The sequence below is a fragment of the Rhinatrema bivittatum genome, chromosome 8 (genome assembly GCF_901001135.1).
Source record: "Rhinatrema bivittatum chromosome 8, aRhiBiv1.1, whole genome shotgun sequence".
Lineage (NCBI taxonomy): Eukaryota > Metazoa > Chordata > Amphibia > Gymnophiona > Rhinatrematidae > Rhinatrema > Rhinatrema bivittatum.
The window spans coordinates 167,311,348-167,335,895 of NC_042622.1; the positions used below are offsets into that span (position 1 = coordinate 167,311,348).

A 24,548-nucleotide genomic window follows, 5' to 3' on the forward strand; every position below is an offset into this window, starting at 1 on the left:
ACGACTCCCTGGTGATCTCGTGTGCTGCCCACGTATTCCAGGTCTGTGCAGAGAGGCGGGAATGTGGCTGGCAGCTCTCCAGGCTGCTCAGACACATTCTCTCTGCGTGACAGGAGCAGACCGGTGGCAGCACGCATTGTCAGGTGTGAGGCAGGGATATACCGTAGAGGTACAGAGTATCCACAGCCGAGGGGGGCAGGCTCAGACTCTGTCGCTTTCTGCCCTGCATGGGTGCCCCTGTGCTTGGGAATCTGTTCCAGCACTGCCGCAGCTGCTGCCAGAAGTGCAAAGGAGGCCGATCTCAACTGAGGTTTCAGATTCAGGGGGCATCCTTGGGGGTTTGACTTTCTAAGATGCCTAAGTAATATCTCTTAAGGGGTCAATATTCAAATGGTTTTTCCAGCAAAGTGTGGGACTTAGCTGGAGAAACTGGGGGCTTTTAAAATTTCCACTCTGACTGCCTGGCTGAGCAGCTGATAGACCTTATTTGGATAACTTGGAGACATTCTGGGCCAGAGTTAAGATATCTGGCTAAGTATGGCCACGTCAGGGCAGTAATAAATGTATCCGTCTATATTCGGAGCCACGTCTAATCAACAGTGCTCTGCTGAATATCCCAGACAGCTTATCTGGCAACTTGTGCGCCCCAAGTGCTGCTGAATAACAGACCCTTACCTTCTGGATTCCCCTCGGTTCATTATGTCTCTGCTTTTTTTCCCCCTCTTTGCAGACATTAATCACGCAGACGTTCAGCCACACAAACCCCACCGCCATCACCCCTGAAGAATACTTCAATCCCAATTTTGAACTGGGCAACAGAGACATTGGACGACCAATGGAACTGACAACTAAAACCCAGAAGTAAGCAAGCAGAGGCTCCTGGGAGCTGAGCATGCAGGCGAGTGTGGTGCAAGCAGCAGGACAGGAGCACAAGCCCTGCTGGTGCTGGAGAATCAAGTGGATCAGTGGGACTCTGCCAGTGTTGGAGAACGTGGTGTGAGCAGCGTGATAGGGAGACGGCCCTTGTATTGGGGGATCAGATCTAGCAGTGGGACTCTGCCAGTGTTGGAGAACGTGGTGTGAGCAGCGTGATAGGGAGACGGCGCTGGTATTAGGGGATCAGATCTAGCAGTGGGACTCTGCCAGTGTTGGGGAACGTGGTGTGAGCAGCGTGATAGGGAGACGGCCCTGGTACTGGGGGATCAGATCTATCTCGGGGAGCACATGATGTGAGCAGTATGATAGGGACATGGTCCTGCCGGTTTGGGGGGATCAGGCTGATCGTTTTAGGAGGAATTCATCAGGTCATGGTGAACTGCAAATAAAGGAAAAGCCTTAAGCAATGATTATCCATTAACATGAGAAGGCCTCGCAGCTTTCTCCCTTCACCCAAATATAAAAGGGTTTATTTTAATCCTTCCCATCTCGCAGCACATTTCAGAGGGAAAATCCGAGTCGTACAGTCGCATGGAAAGCTGATGTGGGCACCGAATATCTGAGGATTTTTGCACTTGTTTAAAGTGCATGCAGAATTTTTCTGGAAAACGATGCACAGAGATTTGAAAGTCAGTCTCTGGGTGTTATTTTCAGGGGAATGCCTCCCTCCAGTCCAGCTAAACGTAGCCGTATGGAGGAACCCGCACCAGGGAGGGCAGGCTACAGACAGAAGATCTCCGTTCACCTGGCGCTCCTGATCACTAAAATCGTGACTCAGCATGGGGCCTGTAATGCAGGTCTTATCGGTATAAATATGGGTCTGATCGGTCACAACAGCCCTTGCCATTGTGTGTGTGAGTGTGAGTGAATCCTCTCTTAGCAGCACAAGAGACTCTCCAAGATCAGGATTAGATGAACTCTTTCATTTTAGTCCTTGTATGAGGATGCAGAGCGTATTTAGGGCTGCTGTTTGCCTTTTTTTTTTATAGCAGCAGAAACCTTTTGCCGTGATGTGCTGTAGAGACGGTGGAGCCTGCTCTGAGTGCCATTTCAGCTTTTACCTCTTTCTTCCAGGTTTAAAGCCAAGTTGTGGTTGTGTGAGGCCCATCCCTTGTCCCTCTCGGAGCAGGTGGCCCCCATCATTGACCTCATGGCAATAAGCAATGCCCTGTTTGCAAAACTTCGAGACTTTATCACTCTCAGGCTACCTCCGGGCTTCCCTGTCAAAATAGGTAGGAAAACCTTGTCCAGCATTACAAGACTTCTCACCATCATGTGTGTGCATTGTGTTGCGTGTGGGCCTCCAATATCTGTGCTGTGTGGAAACCTGCACGGTCCCTGGCTCCTTGACTTACAGAGAATGTCCTGCTCTTGGACACTGTAGACTGAGAGAATTACCAGAAACTTTTGTCTGGAACAGGCAGCGATAACTCTTCGTTTTATTTTGATAGAAATTCCAATCTTCCATATCTTGAATGCCCGGATCACCTTCGGGAATCTGAATGGCTGTGAGGAGCCAGTGAGTTCTGTGAAGCAGAGCCCGAACAGTGAGGCCCCCTCTCCCAGCAGCGACTCGTCAAGTGTCAGCAGTTCTAGTTCCATGAGTATGCATCATTGGTGGGAACAGTGGGATCTGTATAATGTGGGGGATATTGTATAATGCATCTAGGGAGAGGGTGAAACTGACATGATGCAAAAGGCTGGGAGCAAGCTGCAAACACAAATGCTCAAATTGCTGATTTCTTGTAGAAGAATTGCTCCTTGAATGACAGGATCAGTTGGGTTTTCTTACACTAGGACTTGTATGGCAGTGGTTCTCAGCAGGTGTGTCGAGAGGTCTGTCGTGGGGCTAGCAGGAGGTTGCTCTCTCCTTATTGGCCTGGGTGGGGGTTGGCTGACTTTCCCATTATCAGGCATGACAGGAAGCTGCTCCCTCTTCCTTCTCTTCCTGGCCCCTCGCACTTTACCTAGATCCGAACGAGACATCGCCAACTCCTGAGCTGCTGGGCCCGGCAGGACACCAGCATTATCCACCACTGGGCCCAGCAGTGACGCTGCTGATGCTCGCTTCACCCCGCACGGCTCAAAAGTGCTGCCTTTTTTTTTTTCAGTACGATAAGGCTTTGTCTGCTCAGAATGTTCTGCAGATTATTTTTATTTTGTCACTTTTAGTTTTTGTGCTCGCTGCATGTATTTGCTATTTGTATGGTTTATCTGGTTATTAATGTATGTGTGTTTTATTGTAAAACTGCTTGGATAACATCTTTTACAGGTGGGAATATTAAGATTAAATGAATGCAATGAAATGATAGGGGAGAGGTGTGTGTGCTCGGTCACTGATCCACAGATCCCACTGCTGATTTCTGCTGCCACTGTCACCGCCGCCTCCTCCTCTCCCAATGATTCTTGCCCTCCTCTGCCGCCGGTAGGAGGAAGGGAGATTCTGGACAGGACAGGAGGAGGGGGAAATGTAGGAGCTGCTGGACAGATGGGGGGGGTGGGGTGGAGAGAGGGAAGTAGTGGAGAAGAAAGGGGATCAGGAGTAGGGTGGGGGGAAAAGGAGTCTGGGCAAGATGTGATCAGTGTATGCTGGGCAGGGACATGAGCATGTGGGAAGCTGATTAAAAGGGAGTGGTTAGGAGAAGTGAGGGAGGAGGTGCAAGAACCATGGAGTTTGGGGAATGTGCATTTCTTCTCTCTTTGTACTTTGCTTAGTGTAGCAGGAAATGTATTTCTGTTTCTCCTGGTTCTCCAGATTTGCACTGCATCCAGAAGGTCATCTTGGTTTCCTTTCTGGCTTTTGTCTCCAGATTTGTCATTTTTGGTCTTGTATTCTGTAGGTGAAGGTCGGTTCTGGGTGTGACACCAAGGTGTGAGGTATTTTACTAGCTTGTAGGCATTTGTATCTGTCTTATTTGTTGTGTTTTCTCAATGGGATGTGCATTGGGGGTGCACCGCTGCCTTTTCATAGGTTGGGCTATTGCTGTCTGAGTCCTTACAGATAGGGCTGTTATGGGATGGCAGGTTTCCTACACAGAGTATCTGCTGAGTGGGTTTTTTTCATGTTTTGTATTGTACAATGTGCCTGGTGGTAGAGGGGGTTTGTATTGCAGTTACTGAGTTAACATCAGAATATCTCTTTTTGTAGGGTGAGTTGTATGGGAAATATCCTAGCTCTGCTGTGCACCCATTGTCAGGGGCGATTCCTGTGGAGGCAGGGTATATGTTTACCTTAGCCCCGTGATGATCATGTGAGCATAATCTGTCAGTTGTGTCCTGACTGGAAAAAAAAAAAAAGATGGTGAAGTACTGGTGTGGACTATTTAATTTGAGACAGTTCCTCGTCTCTGTAAGGATAACATCATCAAGGGGACTCCAGTTGCTCTCCTTACCTTCTCTTTAACCTTAATGGCGCAGGTTCAGAACTAGGTAAATTCAAAGATCATCGAGTCCAATCTTACAACCGCACCTTGAGCGTTGTGTGCAGCTCTGGTCGCCCCCATCTCAGGAAAGACAGAGCGGAACTAGAGAAGGTGCAGAGGAGGGTGAGGGAAATGATAAAGGGGAAGGACCATCTCTCCTATGATGAGAGGCTGCGTAGGCGAGGGCTCTTCAGCTTGGAAAAGAGACGGCTGAGAGGGGGCAGGATAGAAGATTATGAAATCATGGGTGGGGTGGAACAGATACATAGGAACAGTTATTCACCCTTTCCAATAATACTCCACTAAACTAGCTGGTACTAGATTTTAAACAAAATCAAGGAAGTATTTTTAGTCGTTGCACAATACAACTATGGAACTTGTTGCTGGAGGATGTGGCCAAGGCGAGTATTTATTGGGGGTTGGACAAGTTTCTGGAGGCCTGGTCCATTAGTTACTAGGTCAGGTGGCCGCAGGGATGGTCATCCCTTACTTCCTGCAGTGAGTAGCTTGGAATGGATCTCCCCAGTTTGCATTGGCTGGGTACATCTCAATGATCCAGATGGCCCACGGTCGGAGACAGGATGCTGGGCTCCATGGACCAGTGGTCTGACTGAGCACAGCACTTCTTATATTCATATCTTCTTCTGATTAACAGCTATCACTGCAGGCTAATCCAGGAAAAGGTGAAAAACCAGGGACCTGGAACCTGGATTGGCCACTGTTGGACACAAGATGCTGGGCTTGATGGACCTTTTGGTCTGATAGAGTTCGGCATTTCTTATGTTCTTATCTGTAATCAATTCGGTGCCAGAAAAAAAAAAAATAGTTTTAATCTGATGGTGAGTCTGGTGATCGCTGCAGTAGCACTTTCTCCAGGTGTGTGGTTATAGTATCATTTCATCCAATGTTCTTCCCTCTAAAAACTCATCCAATGTACATTTAATTGATTTAGTGCCTTTAGCCACAACTACTGCTGGCAAAATGTCCTCCAAATTTACCACTCATCAAATAAAAAAAAATCCCTTCCCTATGGAGGGAAATCTATTACTCCCCCTTGATAAAGTGACCACGCTGGTTAGAAACAAGTAATCCTCCCCTCCCCCATCATTCAGAGGTGGTGAACGGAAACTGTCCAAGCGAAACAAGAGCAGTTGGACTGGCAAAGACACAAACGGAGGAGTTTACTACCCAGTCAGTAAAGGCAGGTGATGAAACCTTACCAACACTCATAGCCCAATTCTCTAACTTTTTTTTTTTCCTATAGACCCAATAAATCTGGTCCTAGGCGGGAAATACAAGAGAGAGGGAAAGATACAAGATGGCGTCCGCTCAGCAAGCAGGCTGAACTTAGCTCTCCTGCAGCTACGATTCCATGGGAAAAACCCCCTTTGACTCTTTTTTTTTTTTAGTTTAAAATCTTGGGCGAGGGGCAAGTCGAGGACTGGAGGATCCCTCTCCCCCCAGGAGTCTGTGGTGGAGCCGATGGATGAGTTCCTTTGCATCTGAGCATGGTGTGGTCAGCACCGCATCACTTCCATTTCAGCCCAGCATGGTGTCCTCTCTGACTGAGCTCGTCTCCTTCATCGACGGTAGACTGGCAAGAGGTGCCTGGAGTGAGTTTCAGGGCTGTGGACTCAGAAGAGCTTGTCATGTCAGATTTAGACTTTATACGACAGGGTTTATCGCAGATTCTCCTGAAATCATTTAATGTATGAATCACATTTTTCAAATCAGTGATTGAGGAGAGTGCTGTACAATGTAGGATAATTATGGGGAGATTCAGAGCCCAAAGTCTGAGGTGACTTACAATTTATATGGAGATAATTTAGAAAATTAGGCAAACTGTCTCTTCAAAACTTCACATATAACTTCAAATATTCACATGGTTACCCGGACAAAGCCAGCTAGGTCCTGCTGAATAACCCGGCTAAAAGGAGCCAGCTGAGCCCTGCTGAATATCCCGCTAAAGGAACCCACCTAAGTCCCGCTGAATATCCATACTAAAAGTACCCGCCTAAGTCCCGCTGAATACCATTGCATGTAGTTTGTCATCAAAGAAGAAAGTAGAAACTTTGATATTAGTGTTAACATCCATCTGGGGACCAATGACCTCAGTAGAAATGGTATCCATGAAGAACAGAAGGATTTCCAAAATCTAGGAAAGATAAGACACACTGCAAAGACTATTCCCTTATTGGAAGTATTACCTGCTCATGGAAAGGGAAACGAGAAGCTATGACATATAGATGATTTCAGTTCCTGGCTCAAAACCTGGGGTACAGAAAGTGGTCTGGATACATTGGAGGCTGGGGCCGTGTAGGGAGCAGTAAAAGGTTATATGGTGAGGATGGCCTACATTTGTCTGTGGCAGGAAAGAGGGATACCAAGTGAGTAATTCAGGTCATCTATTAACAGACATTTAAACTAAAGAATGGAGGTGGCAGGAGATGACTAATAAAATTGACATGTCACCCCCAAGCAATACAGGAAGTGGGAGCAGATAACAAAATCAGCTCAAAAAAGCAGAAAAGGTGTCTAGAAAGTGCAACAAATCAAGGGAGAAAGCTTGGAAAGCTAAGACTACAAATGCTCGTAGTTTGGGCAATAAAATCCCAGACCTGCAGACTTTGACATTGTTGCTGCTACGGAGACCTGGTTCAGGGATTCTCATGATTGGGATATGGCCATACAGGGCTATAAGAACATGTCATACTGAGTCAGACCAAGGGTCCATCAAGCTCAGCATCCTGTTTCCAACAGAGGCCAATCCAGGCCATAAGAACCTGGCAAGTACCCAAAAACTAAGTCTATTCCACGTTACCGTTGCTAATGGCAGTGGCTATTCTCTAAGTGAACATAATGGCAGGTAATGGACTTCTCCTCCAAGAACTTATCCAATCCTTTTTTAAACCCAGCTACACTAACTGCACTAACCACATCCTCTGGCAACAAATTCCAGAGTTTAATTGTGCGTTGAGTGAAAAAGAACTTTCTCTGATTAGTTTTAAATGTGCCACATGCTAACTTCATGGAGTGCCCCCTAGTCTTTTTATTATCCGAAAGAGTAAATAACTGATTCACATCTACCCGTGCTAGACCTCTCATTATTTTAAACACCTCTATCATATCCCCCCTCAGCCGCCTTTTCTCCTAGCTGAACAGCCCTAACCTCTTTAGCCTTTCCTCATAGGGGAGTTGTTCTATTCCCCTTATCATTTCGGTCAAACTTCTCTGTACCTTCTCCATCGCAACTATATCTTTTTTGAGATGTGGCAACCAGAATTGTATATAGTATTCAAGGTGGGGTCTCACCATGGAGCGATGCAGAGGCATTATGACATTTTCTGTTCTATTCACCATTCCCTTTCTAATAATTCCCAGCATTCTATTTGCGTTCTTAACTGCTGCAGCACACTGAGCCGACGATTTCAATGTGTTATTCACTATGACACCTAGATCTCTTTCTTGGGTGGTAGCTCCTAATATGGAACCTAACACTGTGTAACTATAGCATGGGTTATTTTTCCCTATATGCATCACCTTGCAATTATCCACATTAAATTTCATCTGCCATTTCGATGCCCAATTTTCCAGTCTCAAAATGTCCTCCTGCAATTTATCACAATCTGCTTATTGTCCATTTAATCCTACTCTCTGTTTCCTGTCTTTTAGCCAGTTTGTAATCCATGAAAGGACATTGCCACCTATCCCATGACTTTTTACTTTTCCTCGAAGCTTCTCATGAGAAACTTTGTCAAACGCCTTCTGAAAATCCAAATACACATCATCTACTGGTTCACCTTTATCTACACGTTTATTAACTCCTTCAAAAAAGTGAAGCAGATTTGTGAGGCAAGACTTGCCCTGGGTAAAGCCATGCTGACTTTGTTCCATTAAACCATGTCTTTCTATATGTTCTGTGATTTTGACATTTAGAACATTTTCCACTATTTTTCCTGGCACTGAAATCAGGCTGACTGGTCTGTAGTTTCCCTGATCGCCCCTGGAGCCCTTTTTAAATATTGGGGTTACATTAGCCACCCTCCAGTCTTCAGGTACAATGGATGATTTTAATGATAGGTTACAAATTTTTACTAATAGGTCTGAAATTTCATTTTTTAGTTCCTTCAGAACCCTGGGGTGTATACCATCCGGTCCAGGTGATTTACTACTCTTCAGTTTGTCAGTCAGGCCTACCACATCTTCTAGGTTCACCATGATTTGGTTCAGTCCATCTGAATCATTACCCATGAAAACCTTCTTTGGAACGGGTATATCCCCAACATACTCTTTTTAGTAAACATCAAAGCAAAGAAATCATTTAATCTTTCCACGATGGCCTTATCTTCTCTAAGTGCCCCTTTAACCTCTTGATCATCTAACGGTCCAACTGACTCCCTCACAGGCTTTCTGTTTCGGATATATTTTAAAAAGTTTTTATTGTGAGTGTTTGCCTCTACGGCAAATTCTCTCTTAGCCTGTTTTATCAATGTCTTACATTTAACTTGCCAACGCTTATACATTATCCTATTTTCTTCTGTTGGATCCTTCTTCCTTCCAATTTTTGAATGAAGATCTTTTGGCTAAAATAGCTTCTTTCACCTCCCCTTTTAACCATGCCGGTAATCGTTTTGTCTTCTTTCCACCTTTCTTAATGTGTTGAGGGAGGACAGAAAAGGGGGAGGAATAGCTCTTTATGTCAAAAACAATATCCAAGCAACTGAACTGCAAGAAATGTGGGGTAGAGAAGAAGCATTATGGGCTGTCCTCTAAAAAAAATTAAAAAAAAAAAAAAAAAATGGTGCATTTATATTTATAGGAATGGTTTACAGGCCTCCGACACAAATGGAAGAACTAGACAGAGATCTGGTCAAAGACCTCCAAAAGGTGAGAAAGAAGGGAGAAGTGTTGATTGTTGGAGATTTTAATCTGCTGGACGCAGACTGGAGAATGCCTGCTGCAGAACCTACCAGAAGTAGAGAGATAGTGGATGGCCCTGCAAGGGGCTCTGTTCAAACAAATGGTAATAGAATCCACGAGGGAGGGACCTAGTGCTCCCTAATGGAAATAATGTCTGGGTGGGTGCCCTCCTCAGCACCAGTGATCATCAAATGGTATGGTTTGATATCACAAATAGGATACAAAGAAGTCACATGAAAGACCTGAGTTATGAATTTAAAAAATATGGACTTTGTTGAAATGGGGACTTACCTGGAGGCAGAACTAGAAGACTGGGAGAAAATGAGAGAGGTGGAACAATAGTGGGCCAAACTAAAAGGAGCAATTACAAAGGCAACAAATCTATCTGTTAGAAAAGTAAACAAAAGTAAGAGAAATAAGAAACCATTCTGGTTCTCAAAGGAGGTGGCTGACTAAAATAAAAGCAAGAACAACAGCGTTCAAGAAATATATAAAGGATCCCAAAAAGAGGAACACAGGCAAGAGGGAGTTGAAGAAAGAAATTGAGAAAGCAAAAAGTCAGATGGAAGAAAGGATTGCGAAAGAGGTAAAGTGAGGTGACAAAACATTTTTCAGATACATCAATGAAAGGGCGGAAGTGGCATAGTGAAATTGAAGGGTGAAAAAGATCAATGGGGGGAGAGTAGTGAAGAAATGGCTGAAATATTAAATACTTCAGTTCGGTGTTCACTAAAGAAGACCCTGGAGAAGGACCGTTGCTGATTAACAAGACTGTGGAAGGGGGTGGAACAGATGAAACTCCGTTTACAGACGAGAATGTATGGGAAGAGCTAGGAAAACTGAAACTGGACAAAGCCATGGGACCTGATGAGGGTCATCTCAGGATACTGAGGGAGCTCAGAGATGTGCTGGCTGGTCCGCCGAGTAACCTGTTCAATAGATCCCTAGAAAAGGGAGTGGTGCCGAGTGATTGGAGAAGAGCAGTGGTGGTCCCGCTTCACAAGAGTGGGAGCAGAGAGGAGGCTGGAAACTGCAGGCCGGTTAGCTTCACCTCTGTGGTGGGAAAAGTAATGGAGAATCTGCTGAAGGAAAGGATAGTGAATTATCTATAATCCGGTGGGTTGCTCACCCCGAGACAGCTTAGATTCACCAGGGGAAGATCCTGTCAACCAAATCTGATTGATTTTATTTTTTTGATTGGGTGGCTCAAGAATTGGATCGAGGAAGAGTGCTCGATGTCATCTATTTGGATTTCAGTAAAGCTTTTGATATGGTCCCGCATTGAAGACTAGTGAATAAGATGAGAAGCTTGGGAGTGAGCGCCAATGTGCTGGCGTGGATTACAACCTGGTTGATGGATAGAAAAAAGCGTGTAATGGTAAATTTTAAACTGGCCGAACATATTAGGGATTTAGGAGTCATAATTGATCCAGAACTGTGTCTTAAACATAGTTCAACTAAAGTAAGGGAGGGTTACTCTAAACGAATGATACTGAAACCCCTTCTTTCACAAAATGATTTTCGCAGTCCTGCAAGCATTAATCTTTGCAAGTACAGACTATTGCAATTCCTTACTTTTAGGTCTCCCTACCTCTTCCATCCGACCTCTACAGGTCATGCACAATGCAGCGGCAAGAATTTTAACTGGCAAAAGGAAAAGAGACCATATCACTCCTATCCTGATAGACTTACACTGGCTACCCATTGAATCACGTGTTAAATTCAAAACGCTCTGCATTTTGCATAAACTCATTCATGGAGAGCAAGTAGACTGGCTAAATACAGCTACTAGACTGCACGTTCCTCAAAGAAACCTGCATTCTGCAAACAAGTGCTTACTATCCTTTACCCTCTGTACATCTGAATCGTTAGGGAGAGAGCGGTGTCACTAGCAGGACCCAAACTTTGGAACACGCTACCAACGATTCTGAGGCTTGAGATCGATTTTAAAAAGTTTAAGCAAGAATTAAAAACCTGGCTTTTCAGCAAAGCATATACAAAGTGATTTAGAAAGCTTTTATCCCTTACTTTTATGCCTTTTAGTCTTTTAGTATTAATGCATCTTTTAGTGATTAATTCATTAATTTTCATATTTATTTGAATCATTAATGTATATTTTCGGGCTTAGCTTTTGTTTTATTTACTTTTTAGTCATTTATATTTGTTTTATATACAGGGGTTTTATGACTGCATTTGTTATTGTATTTGTGTGCTATATCTTGTGAACCGTTATGATGGCTTGTCTTAGTGACAGTATATAAAACTTAATAAATAAATAAATGAAACCACTCTGAAGGGAGAGCGGTGTTGCGACCAGTCCGCTTCAATATCATTGTGACTAACATTGCGGAAGGGATAGAAGATAGTTTGTCTATTTGGGGATGATACTAAGATCTGCAACAGAGTGGACATGCTGGGAGTAGTGAGAATGAGACATGATTTAAGGAAGCTTGAAGAGTGGTCCCAGTGGCAGCTGGGATTCAATGCCAAGAAGTGCAGAGTCCTGCAGCTGGGGTGCGGTAATCTGAAAGAATTGTATGTGAAGGGGGGTGAAGGGCTGTTGTGCACGGAGCAAGAGCGGGACCTTGGGGTGATAGTCTCTAGCGAACTGAAGACGGCGAAACAATGTGACAAGGCGATAGCTAAAGCCAGAAGAATGCTGGGCTACACTGAGAGAGGAAAGAAAGCAGTAGAACTAGGGGTCACGTAATGAAACTCCAGGAACGAGACTCAGAACCAACGTCAGGAAATTTCTTCACGGAGAGGTTGGTGGATGCCTGGAATGCCCTTCCGGCGGAGGTGGTGAAGACAAAAACAGTGAAAGATTTCAAAGGAGCATGGGATAAACACTGTGGATGCCTTAAGGCTAGAGGATGTGAATGAAGAAGAGTGCATGGGGGTAACTTGCTGCTGTGGCGGTTACTACCCTTAACCAAGAAGCCTTCATTCTAGTGATGCAACTCCATCATTGCTCTCTGCTTTAATGGCAGGTAGGAAAAGGGGAATTAGATTCAGACAGAAACCAACAAGGACATTACATTTTAAGGTCTGGGAAAACAAATACGCATGGGGGTGACTAGCGGATGTGGCTGTTACGACCCCTAACCGATAAGCTTGATACTTTTGATGCATCTCCAACATTGCTCTCCGCCTCAATGGCAGGGGGAAAAGGGGAATTGGATTCACATAGCGACCTAGGGTCCTGACTTTACGGTGTGGGAAACTTATAAGCATGGGGTAAAGTACAGGGCACCGCGGCTATTACCATAAGCTTACAGGGCGGCCTCGCTGGATCTTTTGGTCCTTTTCTGCTGTCATTTCTATGAATATCCTGCCTAAAGGTACCCGGCTGAGTCCGGCTGGGTAACTCTCCCCAAGTAACTCTCCGCTTGTCCCTTTGCTGAATATTTCCCTCTCTGGAAGTTTGTTCAGGTGGAGCCCAATGCACTTTAGTGTAGCCTTGTAGGTTCCACAGTCTTCTCTGTGTTTACTGGGACCCAATTGATGGCTTTTGTGCTACAGACGCAGGAGCAGATGGGGAAAGTTCCAGCAAATGCTTTTTTGAATCAGATTCTGGCTCTGGCTGTCCCTTCTACTTTGCCAGAGTTTTGCATTTCTCTGTAGGCCCATTTCTGCTTCTGCTAAGGCTTTGAGAATCCCCACGCTTCTTTCAGATATTTTCTGGGGGAGTGTACCATGCACACAGTGAAGTACAGACAGCTCTCAGGAAATGCAGCAGGGACCCTACACAAGAATATTGCCAACTCCTGAAGACTCTTATTGGCGCACATTCAAAACATTGCCCGGTCTTAAGTGGGAAACCCAATTCTGCACCAGCTTATACGTCCTGTCTGCAAGCCAAAGCCCCCGAACTCTGGCAGCCCAATCATATCTGGTACTGCTCCACTCCCAGAGGAAGGATGGGGACTTAGAGGGAGGATCCTCAAACCCTGACTACACAATGTAACACAAACAGCTTCTTACAAGTCTTGTCTGTGTCTTGGTACCAATAGATGTTCACTGTACAGCAACAAACGGCATTACCGTATGTGACAGATTGATAAAAACCTCTCCCCTGCACCATCAATACACAGCAGAAACCATTCCAAAACTAATCAAATTCATCCTGCTGCACAAGGGCTTCAGCTTTAATAATATCTCGCTACAGATCACGGGCACCAGCATGGCGCTACAGTTGCCAACCTTTTCATGGCAGAACTGGATGAGACCTTTTTGAAAGAGTGTCAGATTATTACTGGTATAAGGATGCCATTACGCTAAGGGCCAAGAGCCTTTCAAATAAACTTTACAATTCTTTTAATGTACTTCATCCTTCAATCAGATTCAAAAATAGATTACGCCATGGAAAAAGTTAACTTTTCGGCTACCACAGACTCCGTCATCAATGGCCACCTACAACCCTCCTCACGCAGAAAACCAGTCGGCAGATGTAACGTCCTTCATAGCTTCATTTCATCTTAGACATACAAAAAAGGTCCCTTTTATTACACCGCCAAGCCCCACGCTATCCCTAGATATGCTCTGACCCAAAAGACAGGGACAAACACCTTCCAATCCTGACTGAATCCTTGTTAGAAAGGCTACAACCCCAAACTCATCGCCAGGAAGACTTTTTCATCACAAAACTGCAGTACAAAGAAACGAAACCCACAGCTTGGGTGTCCCTTGAAGTAAATAGAAGCTACAGCTGGAAAAATAACAAAAAATCATAAAAGATCTACAGTCCCTAAGCCTAGAGGATGAATCATTGAAAAAAATATTTCCTGCTCCTCCAGTACTAGCTGAACCTGAACCAAACAAGCAGTAAGGAGCAAATATCAAACCAACTCAAACAAAAAAAAAAAGTGGGAGAAGACCTGCAATTCAGCACGACGCATACCATATCAGCAGTTACCCATATGGGACAGACATTCAATGGCAAATCTAGTCATGTTCCTCCTCTACTATAGTATGAGAGGCTTCTAAGAAAACTAAAAAGTCATGGGAGAGGAGGCGATGTCCTTTCGTGGATTACAAAATGGTTAAAAGACAGGAAACAGAGAGAAGGATTAAATGGTCAATTTTCTTAGTGGAAAAGGGTAAACAGTGGAGTGCCTCAGGGATCTGTACTTGGACCGGTGCTTTTCAATATATTTATAAATGATCTGAAAAGGGGTACAATGAGTGAGGGTATCAAATTTGCGGATGACACACAATTATGCAGAGTAGTTAAATCACAAGCGGATTGTGATACATTATAGGAGGACCTTGCAAGACTGGAAGATTGGGCTTCCACATGGCAGATGGAATTTAACATGGACAAGCACAAGGTGATGCAGATAGGGAAAAATAACCCTTGCTGTAATTATACAATGTTAGGTTCTATCTTAGGAGCTACCACCCAGGACAGAGATCTAGGCATCAGTGTGGATAATAGATTGAAAGTGTCAGTCCAGTGTGCTGTGGCGATCAAAAAAGCAAACAGAATGTTAGGAATTATTAAGAAGGGAATGGAAAATAAAACGGAGGATGTCATAATGCCTTTGTATCGCTCCATGGTGAGACCGCACCTTCAATAATGTGTGTAATTCTGGTCACCGATTCTCAGAACGGATATAGCTGCCCTGGAGAAAGTGCACAGAAGGACAACCAAAACAAGGGGCGTGGAACAGCTGCCCTATGAGGAAAGGCTAAAGAAGTTAGGGCTGTTCAGTTTGGAGAAGAGACTACAGAGGGGGGGATACGTTAGAGGTCTATAAAACCATGAAAGGACTTGAAGTTAATGTAAAGCGGTTATTTTCTCTCTCAAATAATAGAAGAAGCAGGGGGCACTCCATGAAGTTAGCAAGTAGCTCATTTAAAACAAATCAAAGAAAATTCTTTTTCACTCAGAGCATAGTTAAGCTCTGGAATTCATTGCTAGAGGATGTGGTTACAGAAGTTAGTGTAAAAAGATTTGCATAAGTTCCTAGAGGCTAAATCCGTAAACTGTTATTATGGTAATTAATAAGCAATAGTAGCTTGTGATCTATTTAATGTTTGGATACTTGCCAGGTACTTGTGACTTAGATTGGTCACTGCTGGACACAGGATGCTGGGCTTTATGGCCCCTTGGTCTGACCCAGTGTGGCATTTCTTATGTTCTTAAGTATTCAGTCCAGAAGATATGAAAAGGGAGGCTACATTGGTGAAACAAGTCAGAAGTTAGACTAGAATACATTTGCATGGACACAAGCTAATATTACAGAGTAGAGGAAGGCAACACCGCCATGGGGGAAGATTTATTCTCCATGAAAGTACGATGCTCGACATTAAAGTGATGAAACACTTCTTAAAATAAAAAAAAAAAAAAAAAAGACTTAGTAGTGAGAGGGTTACCTCATCCATTACCAACCGTAGTCCTGCTGTCTTCGTCTTTCACCCCGCTACTCAAATGTAATCGGTGATTCCTTTGTTTGTTCAGGCAACCTCATCCTTTGACTTGACCTGCTCGTTCTGTTTTGACCTAATGAAGGCAGGAAAATCTGGAGAGCTGCAGGGCCAAATTGTATTTAATTTCCAAAAGGGAAGGTGTGCATTTACCTTCCCTTCCAAAACGCCAGTGGACTCTGGACCTGCTTTTTGTGTGGATGAGATTTCAATGAAAAGCGATGCGTGCAGATGTGCAAAGCGAATGCACTCCCTGTGCATTCCTCCTCCGGGAACGCCTGCTGGCGCTCTGGCTAGATAGCCACTCACTATGGAAGCCTGCGTGTCCTTTTAGCCGTATTGGCAAGGGCAAAGGCCTTTGAAAATCCTCTTCCCTCTACGTTGTTATGCCACTTAAAAGTTAGCAGCTCATAGGCTTTTATTGACCTTTATTTCTGCCTGCTCCATGCAGAAGAGTAGTGAACAAGCAGCCCCTCGGGGGAGCTGGAAGAGACGTTGGTTAAGTAATAGAAGTGCCAGTGCATTGCCAGCAGGATGAGGATGAGAGGCCTTTGTCCTCTGCAGTGGGGGGTACACAGATATGAATAACTGCAGCAGAGCAGACAGGCCAGATGAACAATAACTTTTAAAAACTGCATCAGGTGTTTAGTGACTGCATTCTAATCCAAATAATGCAAAATCGTGCATTAGGATGTAGAAATCCAAGAGCCAAATCCTATTTTGGAGGGAAAGAAGTCAACAAACCATTTGTGTTTTGTTTTTTTTTCCCAGTCAATGCCCAATTCAGCGGTGGAATTTACCAGACCATGCAGTTAAGGGCAGTGGTTATAAGTGGATGAGGTGGGGGTGAAGAAGGCACAGAGCATAGAGAGGGCCCCTGCCGCTCCCTCACTCTCTGGTGCATGAGATACAGACAGACCGAGGCAGAATCTTCCATGGGTTCCTGACATAAAGCCGAGGGAAGGAATGGGAGACAATCCTTTGTCACCTGGATCAGAAATCCAGCGCCGGTGAGCGGAGGCAGAATCCAAGTATAGACAGGGGAGCCACAACGTGATCTTACTGGTGACGGACTGGAAGAAAAAGAGCACAGATCTGTGCTAGCACTGGGGGCAGGTTTAGTGCAAGCAGGTCTTCTCTGCCAGCCCTGATAGTGTCTCTTAATCTTAGAGAATGCTCCTTCTTTCCTTTTGTATCTGCTTTTCAAACAATTCTTCAAGATCCTGCTAGGAATGACCCTCCAACCTCCTCATTCATTGCCAGAGCTTTCAAACGGATCCCTCTCCCACCCCTGTCATTCCCCTCCACCCAATTCAGTGCCACCTTCCTCCTATCCATGTCACTCAGGCAGCCAGGACATTCAACTCCATAGACCCCAATGGCACCTCCCTCCCCACCACGTCATTCCCCCTCCAATGATTATGACCCAGAATTTTCTCTTGTTGGAATACAGTTTTGTGAAATAGTTTGTACTACTGAACTGATGTCTTTCTCCTGTTCCCAGCCTCCTGCCGTGGGTGTGAGATGGACCAGGCCTTGTTTGAGGTCCCTCGGGGATACACTGTGGTTAGCAGCCACCGGGACAGCATCAGGGAGGAGGAGGAGGACTTGCTCCAATTCGCCATTCAGCAAAGTCTGCTGGAAGCCGGCAGTGAATATGACCAGGTGGGCTGTGGTGCCCTCTGGTGGGAGACTCCAGTAATTGCACTTAATAAAATTACAGTGGAGAGAGGCGTGCATGGCTTCATCCCCCTCCTCTCCTGTTCTCTACAGGTGACCATCTGGGAAGCGCTGACCAACAGTAAGCCTGGGACGCACCCACTGTCTCATGAGAGCAGGAAGGGAGAAAGGTTAGTCACACGGGTTGGGGCACCATAAAGCAAGCTCACAGGGCAAGTCAATGGGATTCCTTTTTCTTTCCCCCCCTTCTATTACAGTGCCAGCATTTCGTATAGAGCAATGCTAATCCAGGCCACTGCAGCCCTGCACCATGCTCTGTTATTACTGCATTCAAAGCCCCAAGCTTAGCTCTTCCAGTGCACCTCATTCCTGCCCTGCAGCACCACTGCTGTTGCAGTACTGAGCCCCTCCCCGCTCGTACAGCTCTGCCAGTGCGCCTCACGCGTGTCATGTAATATTCCCCCCTCAGACACACTTCTCCGGCAGCTCAGCTAATGCACTCCCTGCTATTCCTGCAGTGAGACCACCCATCCCCCCTCTGCTATTGCAGGGCCCTGACAGCATTAAGGAGCTCCCTAAGAGCAAGAAGCTGTTCCGAGTGCAGGGGCTTTGCTACTTTTGCAGCACTGAGGCACCAGAGCTCGCAATTAAAGATTTTGTGCACTTAACAAAACAGAAACCCAAAGCGAGAGCAAGTGCCTAAAACATTTAGCAACCTTTATCCCTCATCGTTCCACCAGCAGGAACACCTGCTTTATTTAGCCACCGTCCCTGACCCCGTTGCTCTGATCTGCCCCTGTGTAGCGGAAGAGCTAGAGGACCTGTGGAGGGAAGGAGGTCCCCACTGCCTTTCCCTCTCCTCTCTCCCCCCCCCTGCCATTGCTGCTGTGCTGAGCAGCTGGAGCTGCCGCTTCAGGCCTTGGATTGCCTCCCTCAGTCGGCTGGGGCCAGGGTCTGGTAGAGGAAACAGTGCTAGAATGGATAGGTCAGGGCTCTCGGTTAATAGCTGAGGAGAGCCGGCAGCCAGAAGAGAAAACCGGAGCACCAACTGTCCAACACCCCCTTAGGAATAGGGCGAGCACATGCCAGCATTAACCTTTCATTAAACTGAAGACAGCTGGCGCATTTGCTACATGCAGAGGGGGAGAGTGGCATTATCTAAGGTCATATCATAGCAGCATGCATGGCTGGGCAGAGGGTAATGAGGTTCTTTTGGCAGCTACAACCAGAGGAACAAGAAGAAGCCGTAGAAACATAGCAGAGGAGGACAGAACGGTGGTGGGGGAGCGAGGGACAGAGCGGGATGGGGTTTTAGTTATTTGATTAGTGCCTGGGATTTCGGATGCTTTTTTTTAAATTTTAGCTCTTTAGGTGCTGTTATGTAATTATTTCTTTACTGCTTTTTATGGTTTATTGTAATCCACTTTGGATGTGTTGGATGAGGCAGAATTTAAAATCTAATACCTAAATAAAACCCATCCATAAACTCGCACACTGCCCGTCTGCTGGCCCCCCTCCCTCAGCAATGGTGTTTTGGCCAATGGTTGTCTGCTTGGGGAGAATGATTCAGTCAGCACTTGAAAAATGCTGCCCCTCAACTCAATCCAACTTCTACTTTTCAGGCAGAAGTGGCTCTTTGTTGTCTCACTAATTTCCATATTTCCCTAATAAAACTTCTCCAACATGCCTTCTGTGTTTAAAAAACAAAACCCAGACCCACTGTAGGAAACCAGAGCACAAAGGGAGCCAATCTTCAGCTCTCTACCCACTGGAAGTTCAGCCTTACATGCTTGCATGCATCAAACTTTCTGGCTGTCTTCAGCTACAGTAAAGAAGGTTAATACTGGTATGTGGCCATCATCCTCCTGGTGTGTATGAGGCAAGAATAACTGCAGTAAGCACAGAACAGAGGGTATAGCATGTAGGAAGTTAGAAGAGAGACAGGGAGTACAAAATACCAGGAGAGCAGAAGAGATGCAGGGAGCACAGCCTGTAGGCAGAAGAGATGCAGGGAGGGCAAAATACCAGATGATATGCAGGAGGTCAGAAGAGTTGGAGGAAGCGTAGTATACAGGAGCTCAGAAGAGATGCAGGGAGTGCAAAATACCAGAAGCGAGACAGGGAGTGCAGCAGGCAGGAGGTTAGAAGAGAGGCAGGGAGGTACAGGAAAGCAGAAGAGATACATAGAAACATACATAGAAGTGATGGCAGAAGAAGACCAACCAGCCCATCCAGTCTGCCCAGCAAGCTTTCGCACCTATTTTTTTCATAATTATCTGTTACTCTGACCGCTGAGGTCAGGGCCCTTATTGGTAACTTTTTGGTTCCAATTCCCTTCCACCCCCACCATTGCTGTAGAGAGCAGTGCTGGAGCTGCATCTAAGTGAAGTATCTAGTTAATTGGTTTGGGGTAGTAACTGCCGTAATAAGCAAGCTCCTCCCTCACTTGTTTACCCTGCCTGTGCAATTCAGTCCTTGTTGGTTGTCTGAATATAAATCCTCTTTACGCCATTCCCCCTACCGTTGAAGCAGTGAACGGCGCTGGATATGTATTCCAAGTGAAATATCAGGCTTAATTGATTCGGGGTAGTAACCGCCGTAACAAGCAAGCTACACCCATGCTTATTTGTTTACCCAGACTATGCAATTCATTCCTTGTTGGTTGTTGTCTGAAGAGATGCAGGGAGTACAAAATACCAGGAGAGCAGAATAGATGTAGGAGGTCAGAAGAGTTGGAGGAAGCGTAGTATGCAGGAGGTCAGAAGAGATGCAGGAAGTGCAAAATATCAGGAGAGCAGAAGAGAGGCAGGGAGTGCAAAATACCAGGAGAGCAGAAGAGAGGCAGGGAGTGCAAAATACCAGGAGAGCAGAAGAGATGCAGGGAGCACAGCCTACAGGGCAGGAGCACAGAAGGGATGTAGGGAGCACAGCATGCAGGCGGTTAGAAGAGATGCAGGGAGTGCAAAATACCAGGAGAGCAGAAGAGATGCAGGAGGTCAGAAGAGATGCAGGGAGTGCAAAATACCAGGAGAGCAGAAGAGATACAGGGAGCTATATAGAGTCCAGGAGGTCAGAAGAGATGCAGGGAGCACAGTGTGCAGGAGGTCAGAAGAGAGAATAGGAGCGTAGCATGCAGGAGCTTCGAAGAGAGGCAGGGAGTGCAGCATGCAGGGCAGGAGGTCAGAAGCGCAGCATCCAAGGTGGGAGGTCAAAAGAGCTGCAGAGAAGCTGGTGGAAATTCCAGTGCAGGGACTGGGGCCTGTTTAAATGTGAGGATGGGATGTATCTGGTTTTATCCCTAGTGCTTGCAGTGACTTTTCCCTTCTCTCTCTAGCACTAGTGAGTGGGAGACAGCTTGAGGCTGTGCCATGAGCATAGGGATTACTTTTTTCTTCTATGGGTGGGCTCTCTCTTTCTCATGAGCATTTCCAATACTTGCCATTGTTCCAGCATTCTGGTTGATTTGGCTTTAAGATGTAATTGCTCACTAGTTTAAGTCTCAGCTGAAGGTGAGTTACGTTCAGGAACAGTAGGTAGGGCTTACAATCTCAGTTTTAAAACAGCCAGTGGAGGGTGAACTGATTTGTCTGAGAGCACAAGGAGCGGTGGGGAGAGCTGAACCCAGAGCTTCCTTGGCTCTCAGCTTGCTGCTCTAACCACTAGGCTGCTCCTCGGTGTTTGCCAAGCTTCCTAACCCTACAGTCCTTCCTTTGTTTTCCTCCCGTGGTGGCTGACTCCTGGAAGACAGTCCTGCCACTCTGGCATCCTTGCCAGCTGTAGAGCTGATTTCCCCCTGCAAGCAGTTAGAGGGCACTCGGGGGGGGGGGGGGGCGGCTGAGTTCAAAAACCAGGAGCGGCCCCCCTGGCAGCTCATTTATCACGCCTTTCTTTTAGGGCCAGCCTGAAAGGCAGCGCCATATGAGGGTTAACTTTTCCTCCTTTCTCTTTCGCTGCAGGACACCCCAGCGTGCGGCTCCAGCGCCCCCCCAGCCCTGCAGCCCTCCTCAACGAGTCTTTGCTAATTATGATCAGCAGCTGCGCCTCGCTATGGCGCTGTCAGCCAAGGAGCAGGAGGAGGCAGAGGAGAGGAAACGGCAGGAGGAGGATGAACTCCAGCGAATATTGCAGCTCTCGCTAACGGAGAAATAGGAGCAGGAGGCGGACTGGGTCCGGCTTGCTAGGGAACCGGGCTGTGCTCACGGCAAGGCGTGGGGGAGCCGCCGCTGAGCCCAACCAAGAAGCCTTCCAAGGGGAGCATCTTGCCACTGGTGCATCCTGGGGTGGGGAGGGGGCACGGGTACTGGAGAATGATTTGTCAGCTCTGGGCCACTTTCTGTCCATTTCCAAGCCTCGGAGCCTCCGCCTCCAGGCAAGGATAAGGAGGCTGTAACCCTACATTTGCGCGTGGCAGTCCTTCTGGCCCGCAAACCGGTCCTGGCTTCCAGGGCCACCAGGACGTGGGTTCAGTTTTACTGGGAATTAAGGGGAGATGCCTGGAGCCGCAGGGATGCCCTGATTTCGTCTGCAGGTGGCACCAGTCAGCTTTTGCGCCACTTGGGTGGATGCCCTCTCTCTAACCTCTAGGCTAAGACACCGCCATCTAGCCTGCCCTCCCCCACTAAGCACATCCTTTGTACTGAAGCACATGGCCCTAGTCACCCTCCTCCCCCATGCTGTAGCACACTAGCAGCCTGAGCCACTGAGCTAGCCGCACACACCACGGAGACGGTCAGCACAAATGCCCTCCTTCAGGAGAGGAATCCCGTCCGCGGTAGACAAGAACCCAACTAATTGCCGACCTCCCCCCCCCTTCCCTGGCCTGTATGTCTGTAATCACAGCGCAGCGGTACAACACGGGCCATGAGCGAGAGAACGCAAGGTCAAATCCTCCCGCTCCCCCCCCCCCCCCCCAATCCAACCTGGGACAAGAGGGCCAGGCCTGACCCCCACCCTTTTAGAACAGAAGGTTCGGGTTTTCCCTGCTCACCTCACTGACCCTGGAACAGCGGGTGGATCTGTGTGCCCAGGCCCTGAAGGGTGTGACCACCCCATCAAAGACTACCTGAAGGCTGCTCAGCGGACTCTGCCTGCCCCACTGATCCCTGGCAACGTTTACAGTGAATGGTGCTATTATTACCCCCACAACAAAAAAAAAAAAAAAGGAACTTCAGACCAGCTAACGGAGGCGAAGGGAACAGTTCTCTGCAGGCTGCTCGTGGTTGGAGTGCACAGTTTCACCCTGTTAACCAAAGACTGGGATCTGCACAATGAGCTGCTGTTTCAGTTTGGCTGCGTCTGTATATGGCACATTTACCCCTGAAGGTGAACAGATGCCCTTCCCTCCCTGTCAGCCCTGTTGTGGGTAAGACCTGTGCTCGTTAACCCACAGAGCCAGCTTAACTGGAGAACATTGGGTTTTTTCCCCCAAGGGCTGCAGGTGCACTGAGCCTTGTGCTTTTACTTAATTTAAAACTGAAGTAAAAAATAGACGCGGTCCAAAGGAAAGAGAATAGAGCGCCTTTAAATATAAGAAAAGCGTGGAGGCGAGAGAGAGAGAGTCCGATATTCAGATTGCAAGAGCTACCACATTCTGCCTCTCTCCCCCCCACAGAGGGTCCAGTTCCTCCTCTTATCTTGATTAAAAATACGGGTACTAGAGATGTGCATCGTTTTTTGTGTTCATGTCGTTCTTTGTTTTTCGGCCGCCATGGAAAATGTCGGTTTTTTTCGGTTCGGGTCTTTTTTTTCGCGAAAAATCGATTTTTAGTTAGTGCGCGCTGACTTCCCGTTAGTGCGCGCTGACAAAAACTAACAAAAAATAACAAAATCTAACGGTTTGAGTTAGTGCACGCTAACGGGGAGTTAGCGCGCACTGACTCCCGTTAGTGCGCACTAATCGGAAAAACTAATTTTTGCGAAAAAATGGGAAAATCCTGATTTTTTTCGGGTTCCCTGAAACAGGCCGAATTGGACAATTTCGTTGCAATTTTCCAATTTGGCGAAAACGAATGTACATCTCTAACGGGTACAGTCATAGACGTGAAGTGTGTGTCATATCAGTGTTTGCAAAATCCCTAAGGAAGAACGAGCCCTTCACATCTCTTGGGAAGAGTTTTGTACAGGACCTGTCCACCTGTGGTGCAGTTACTGAATGACTCTTAGCACATTTGCCTTAAAAACCTGAATGGGCCGCAGCCTCGTGAGTACTTGTGGATTCACGTTGGACTGCCAGCAGGTGCATTGCTCCTAGACTCAGGCTGGAAAGCATCTTTCGTTCAACAGTAATGATGCTCTTCTTACATTAGTTATATAGTTTAAGGGATTTTTTAAAAGGCAACATGAATGCATCCTTCACACCTAGTTTAAAACAGTAGTTTTAATCAAGATTAAAAAGCAAGGAACAGGACCTTCTGACTACATGTGCTGGGGGCGGCACATGAGTGGGTAATGCTTATTATTGTATGTGACAGTCCCAAAATGTGTTCGCTCTCGTAATCTGCATATCATACTATCTCAGCCACTCTTTCCTGAAAATATATGTAACAGGTCATTTTTAATTCTCCATCTCCCTAAGGCAGGGTTTTCCAAACTTTACTGGGGACCCCACAGCCAGTCCGGTTTTCAGGAGACCCACAATGAATATGCATGAGATACATTTGCATACCATGGAACCTCTGTGTGTATGCAAATTCATCTCATGCATATTCATGAGACTGGGGGGCCCTGCCCTAAGGTCAGGAAGGAGTATAAGAAGGGACTGCAATCGTTGTAGTACTGTGTGTTGAAAAATTAAATTACTGTTGAAGGACACAAATAAAAAAAAACAGCTAATGATTGCAGGCAGTAGGATGGGTTGTTTTACTTTTCAGAACTGGCTGGTGGAATCCATACCTGAGTTTGGCCTGTTGGCAGCAGAGGAGCCCTCTGCTGGCGAGTTGCTGTATAACACATGAGGTCTGGCATTATTACCTGCATGTGCGAGGCTGTGCCTGGACTTTCAGCTCAGACCTGCCTCTCATCACTGCTGAAAAAAATCCCTTCCTGGGAAAGGATATGCCTCCTTTTCTCGAAGTCATTAGGCAAACAGGCTGAATAATAATATTACCAGAGAACCCAAGAAAACGCAGCCTGCTCTATATCTATTCTACTTTCACGCTGCAG

General features: G+C 46.4%; 1 protein-coding gene across 5 annotated transcripts in view; it reads left to right on the forward strand.

Annotated features, from left to right (window-relative positions):
• Positions 1-22,553, forward strand: part of ANKRD13B (ankyrin repeat domain 13B) — a 95,285-nt gene extending 72,732 nt beyond the window's left edge. For 3 of the 5 annotated variants that reach the window (XM_029612251.1, XM_029612247.1, XM_029612248.1), the window contains 6 exons: positions 731-861; positions 2,011-2,168; positions 2,388-2,540; positions 17,212-17,372; positions 17,481-17,557; positions 21,344-22,553. In XM_029612251.1, the coding sequence (XP_029468111.1) occupies positions 731-861; positions 2,011-2,168; positions 2,388-2,540; positions 17,212-17,372; positions 17,481-17,557; positions 21,344-21,536 (873 nt within the window). In that variant the 3' untranslated portion in view covers positions 21,537-22,553. Of the gene's footprint in view, positions 1-730; positions 862-2,010; positions 2,169-2,387; positions 2,541-17,211; positions 17,406-17,480; positions 17,558-21,343 lie in introns of all 5 variants that reach the window. The other 2 variants (XM_029612249.1, XM_029612252.1) reach the window with 2 other exon arrangements.
• Positions 22,554-24,548: the final 1,995 nt, after the last annotated feature.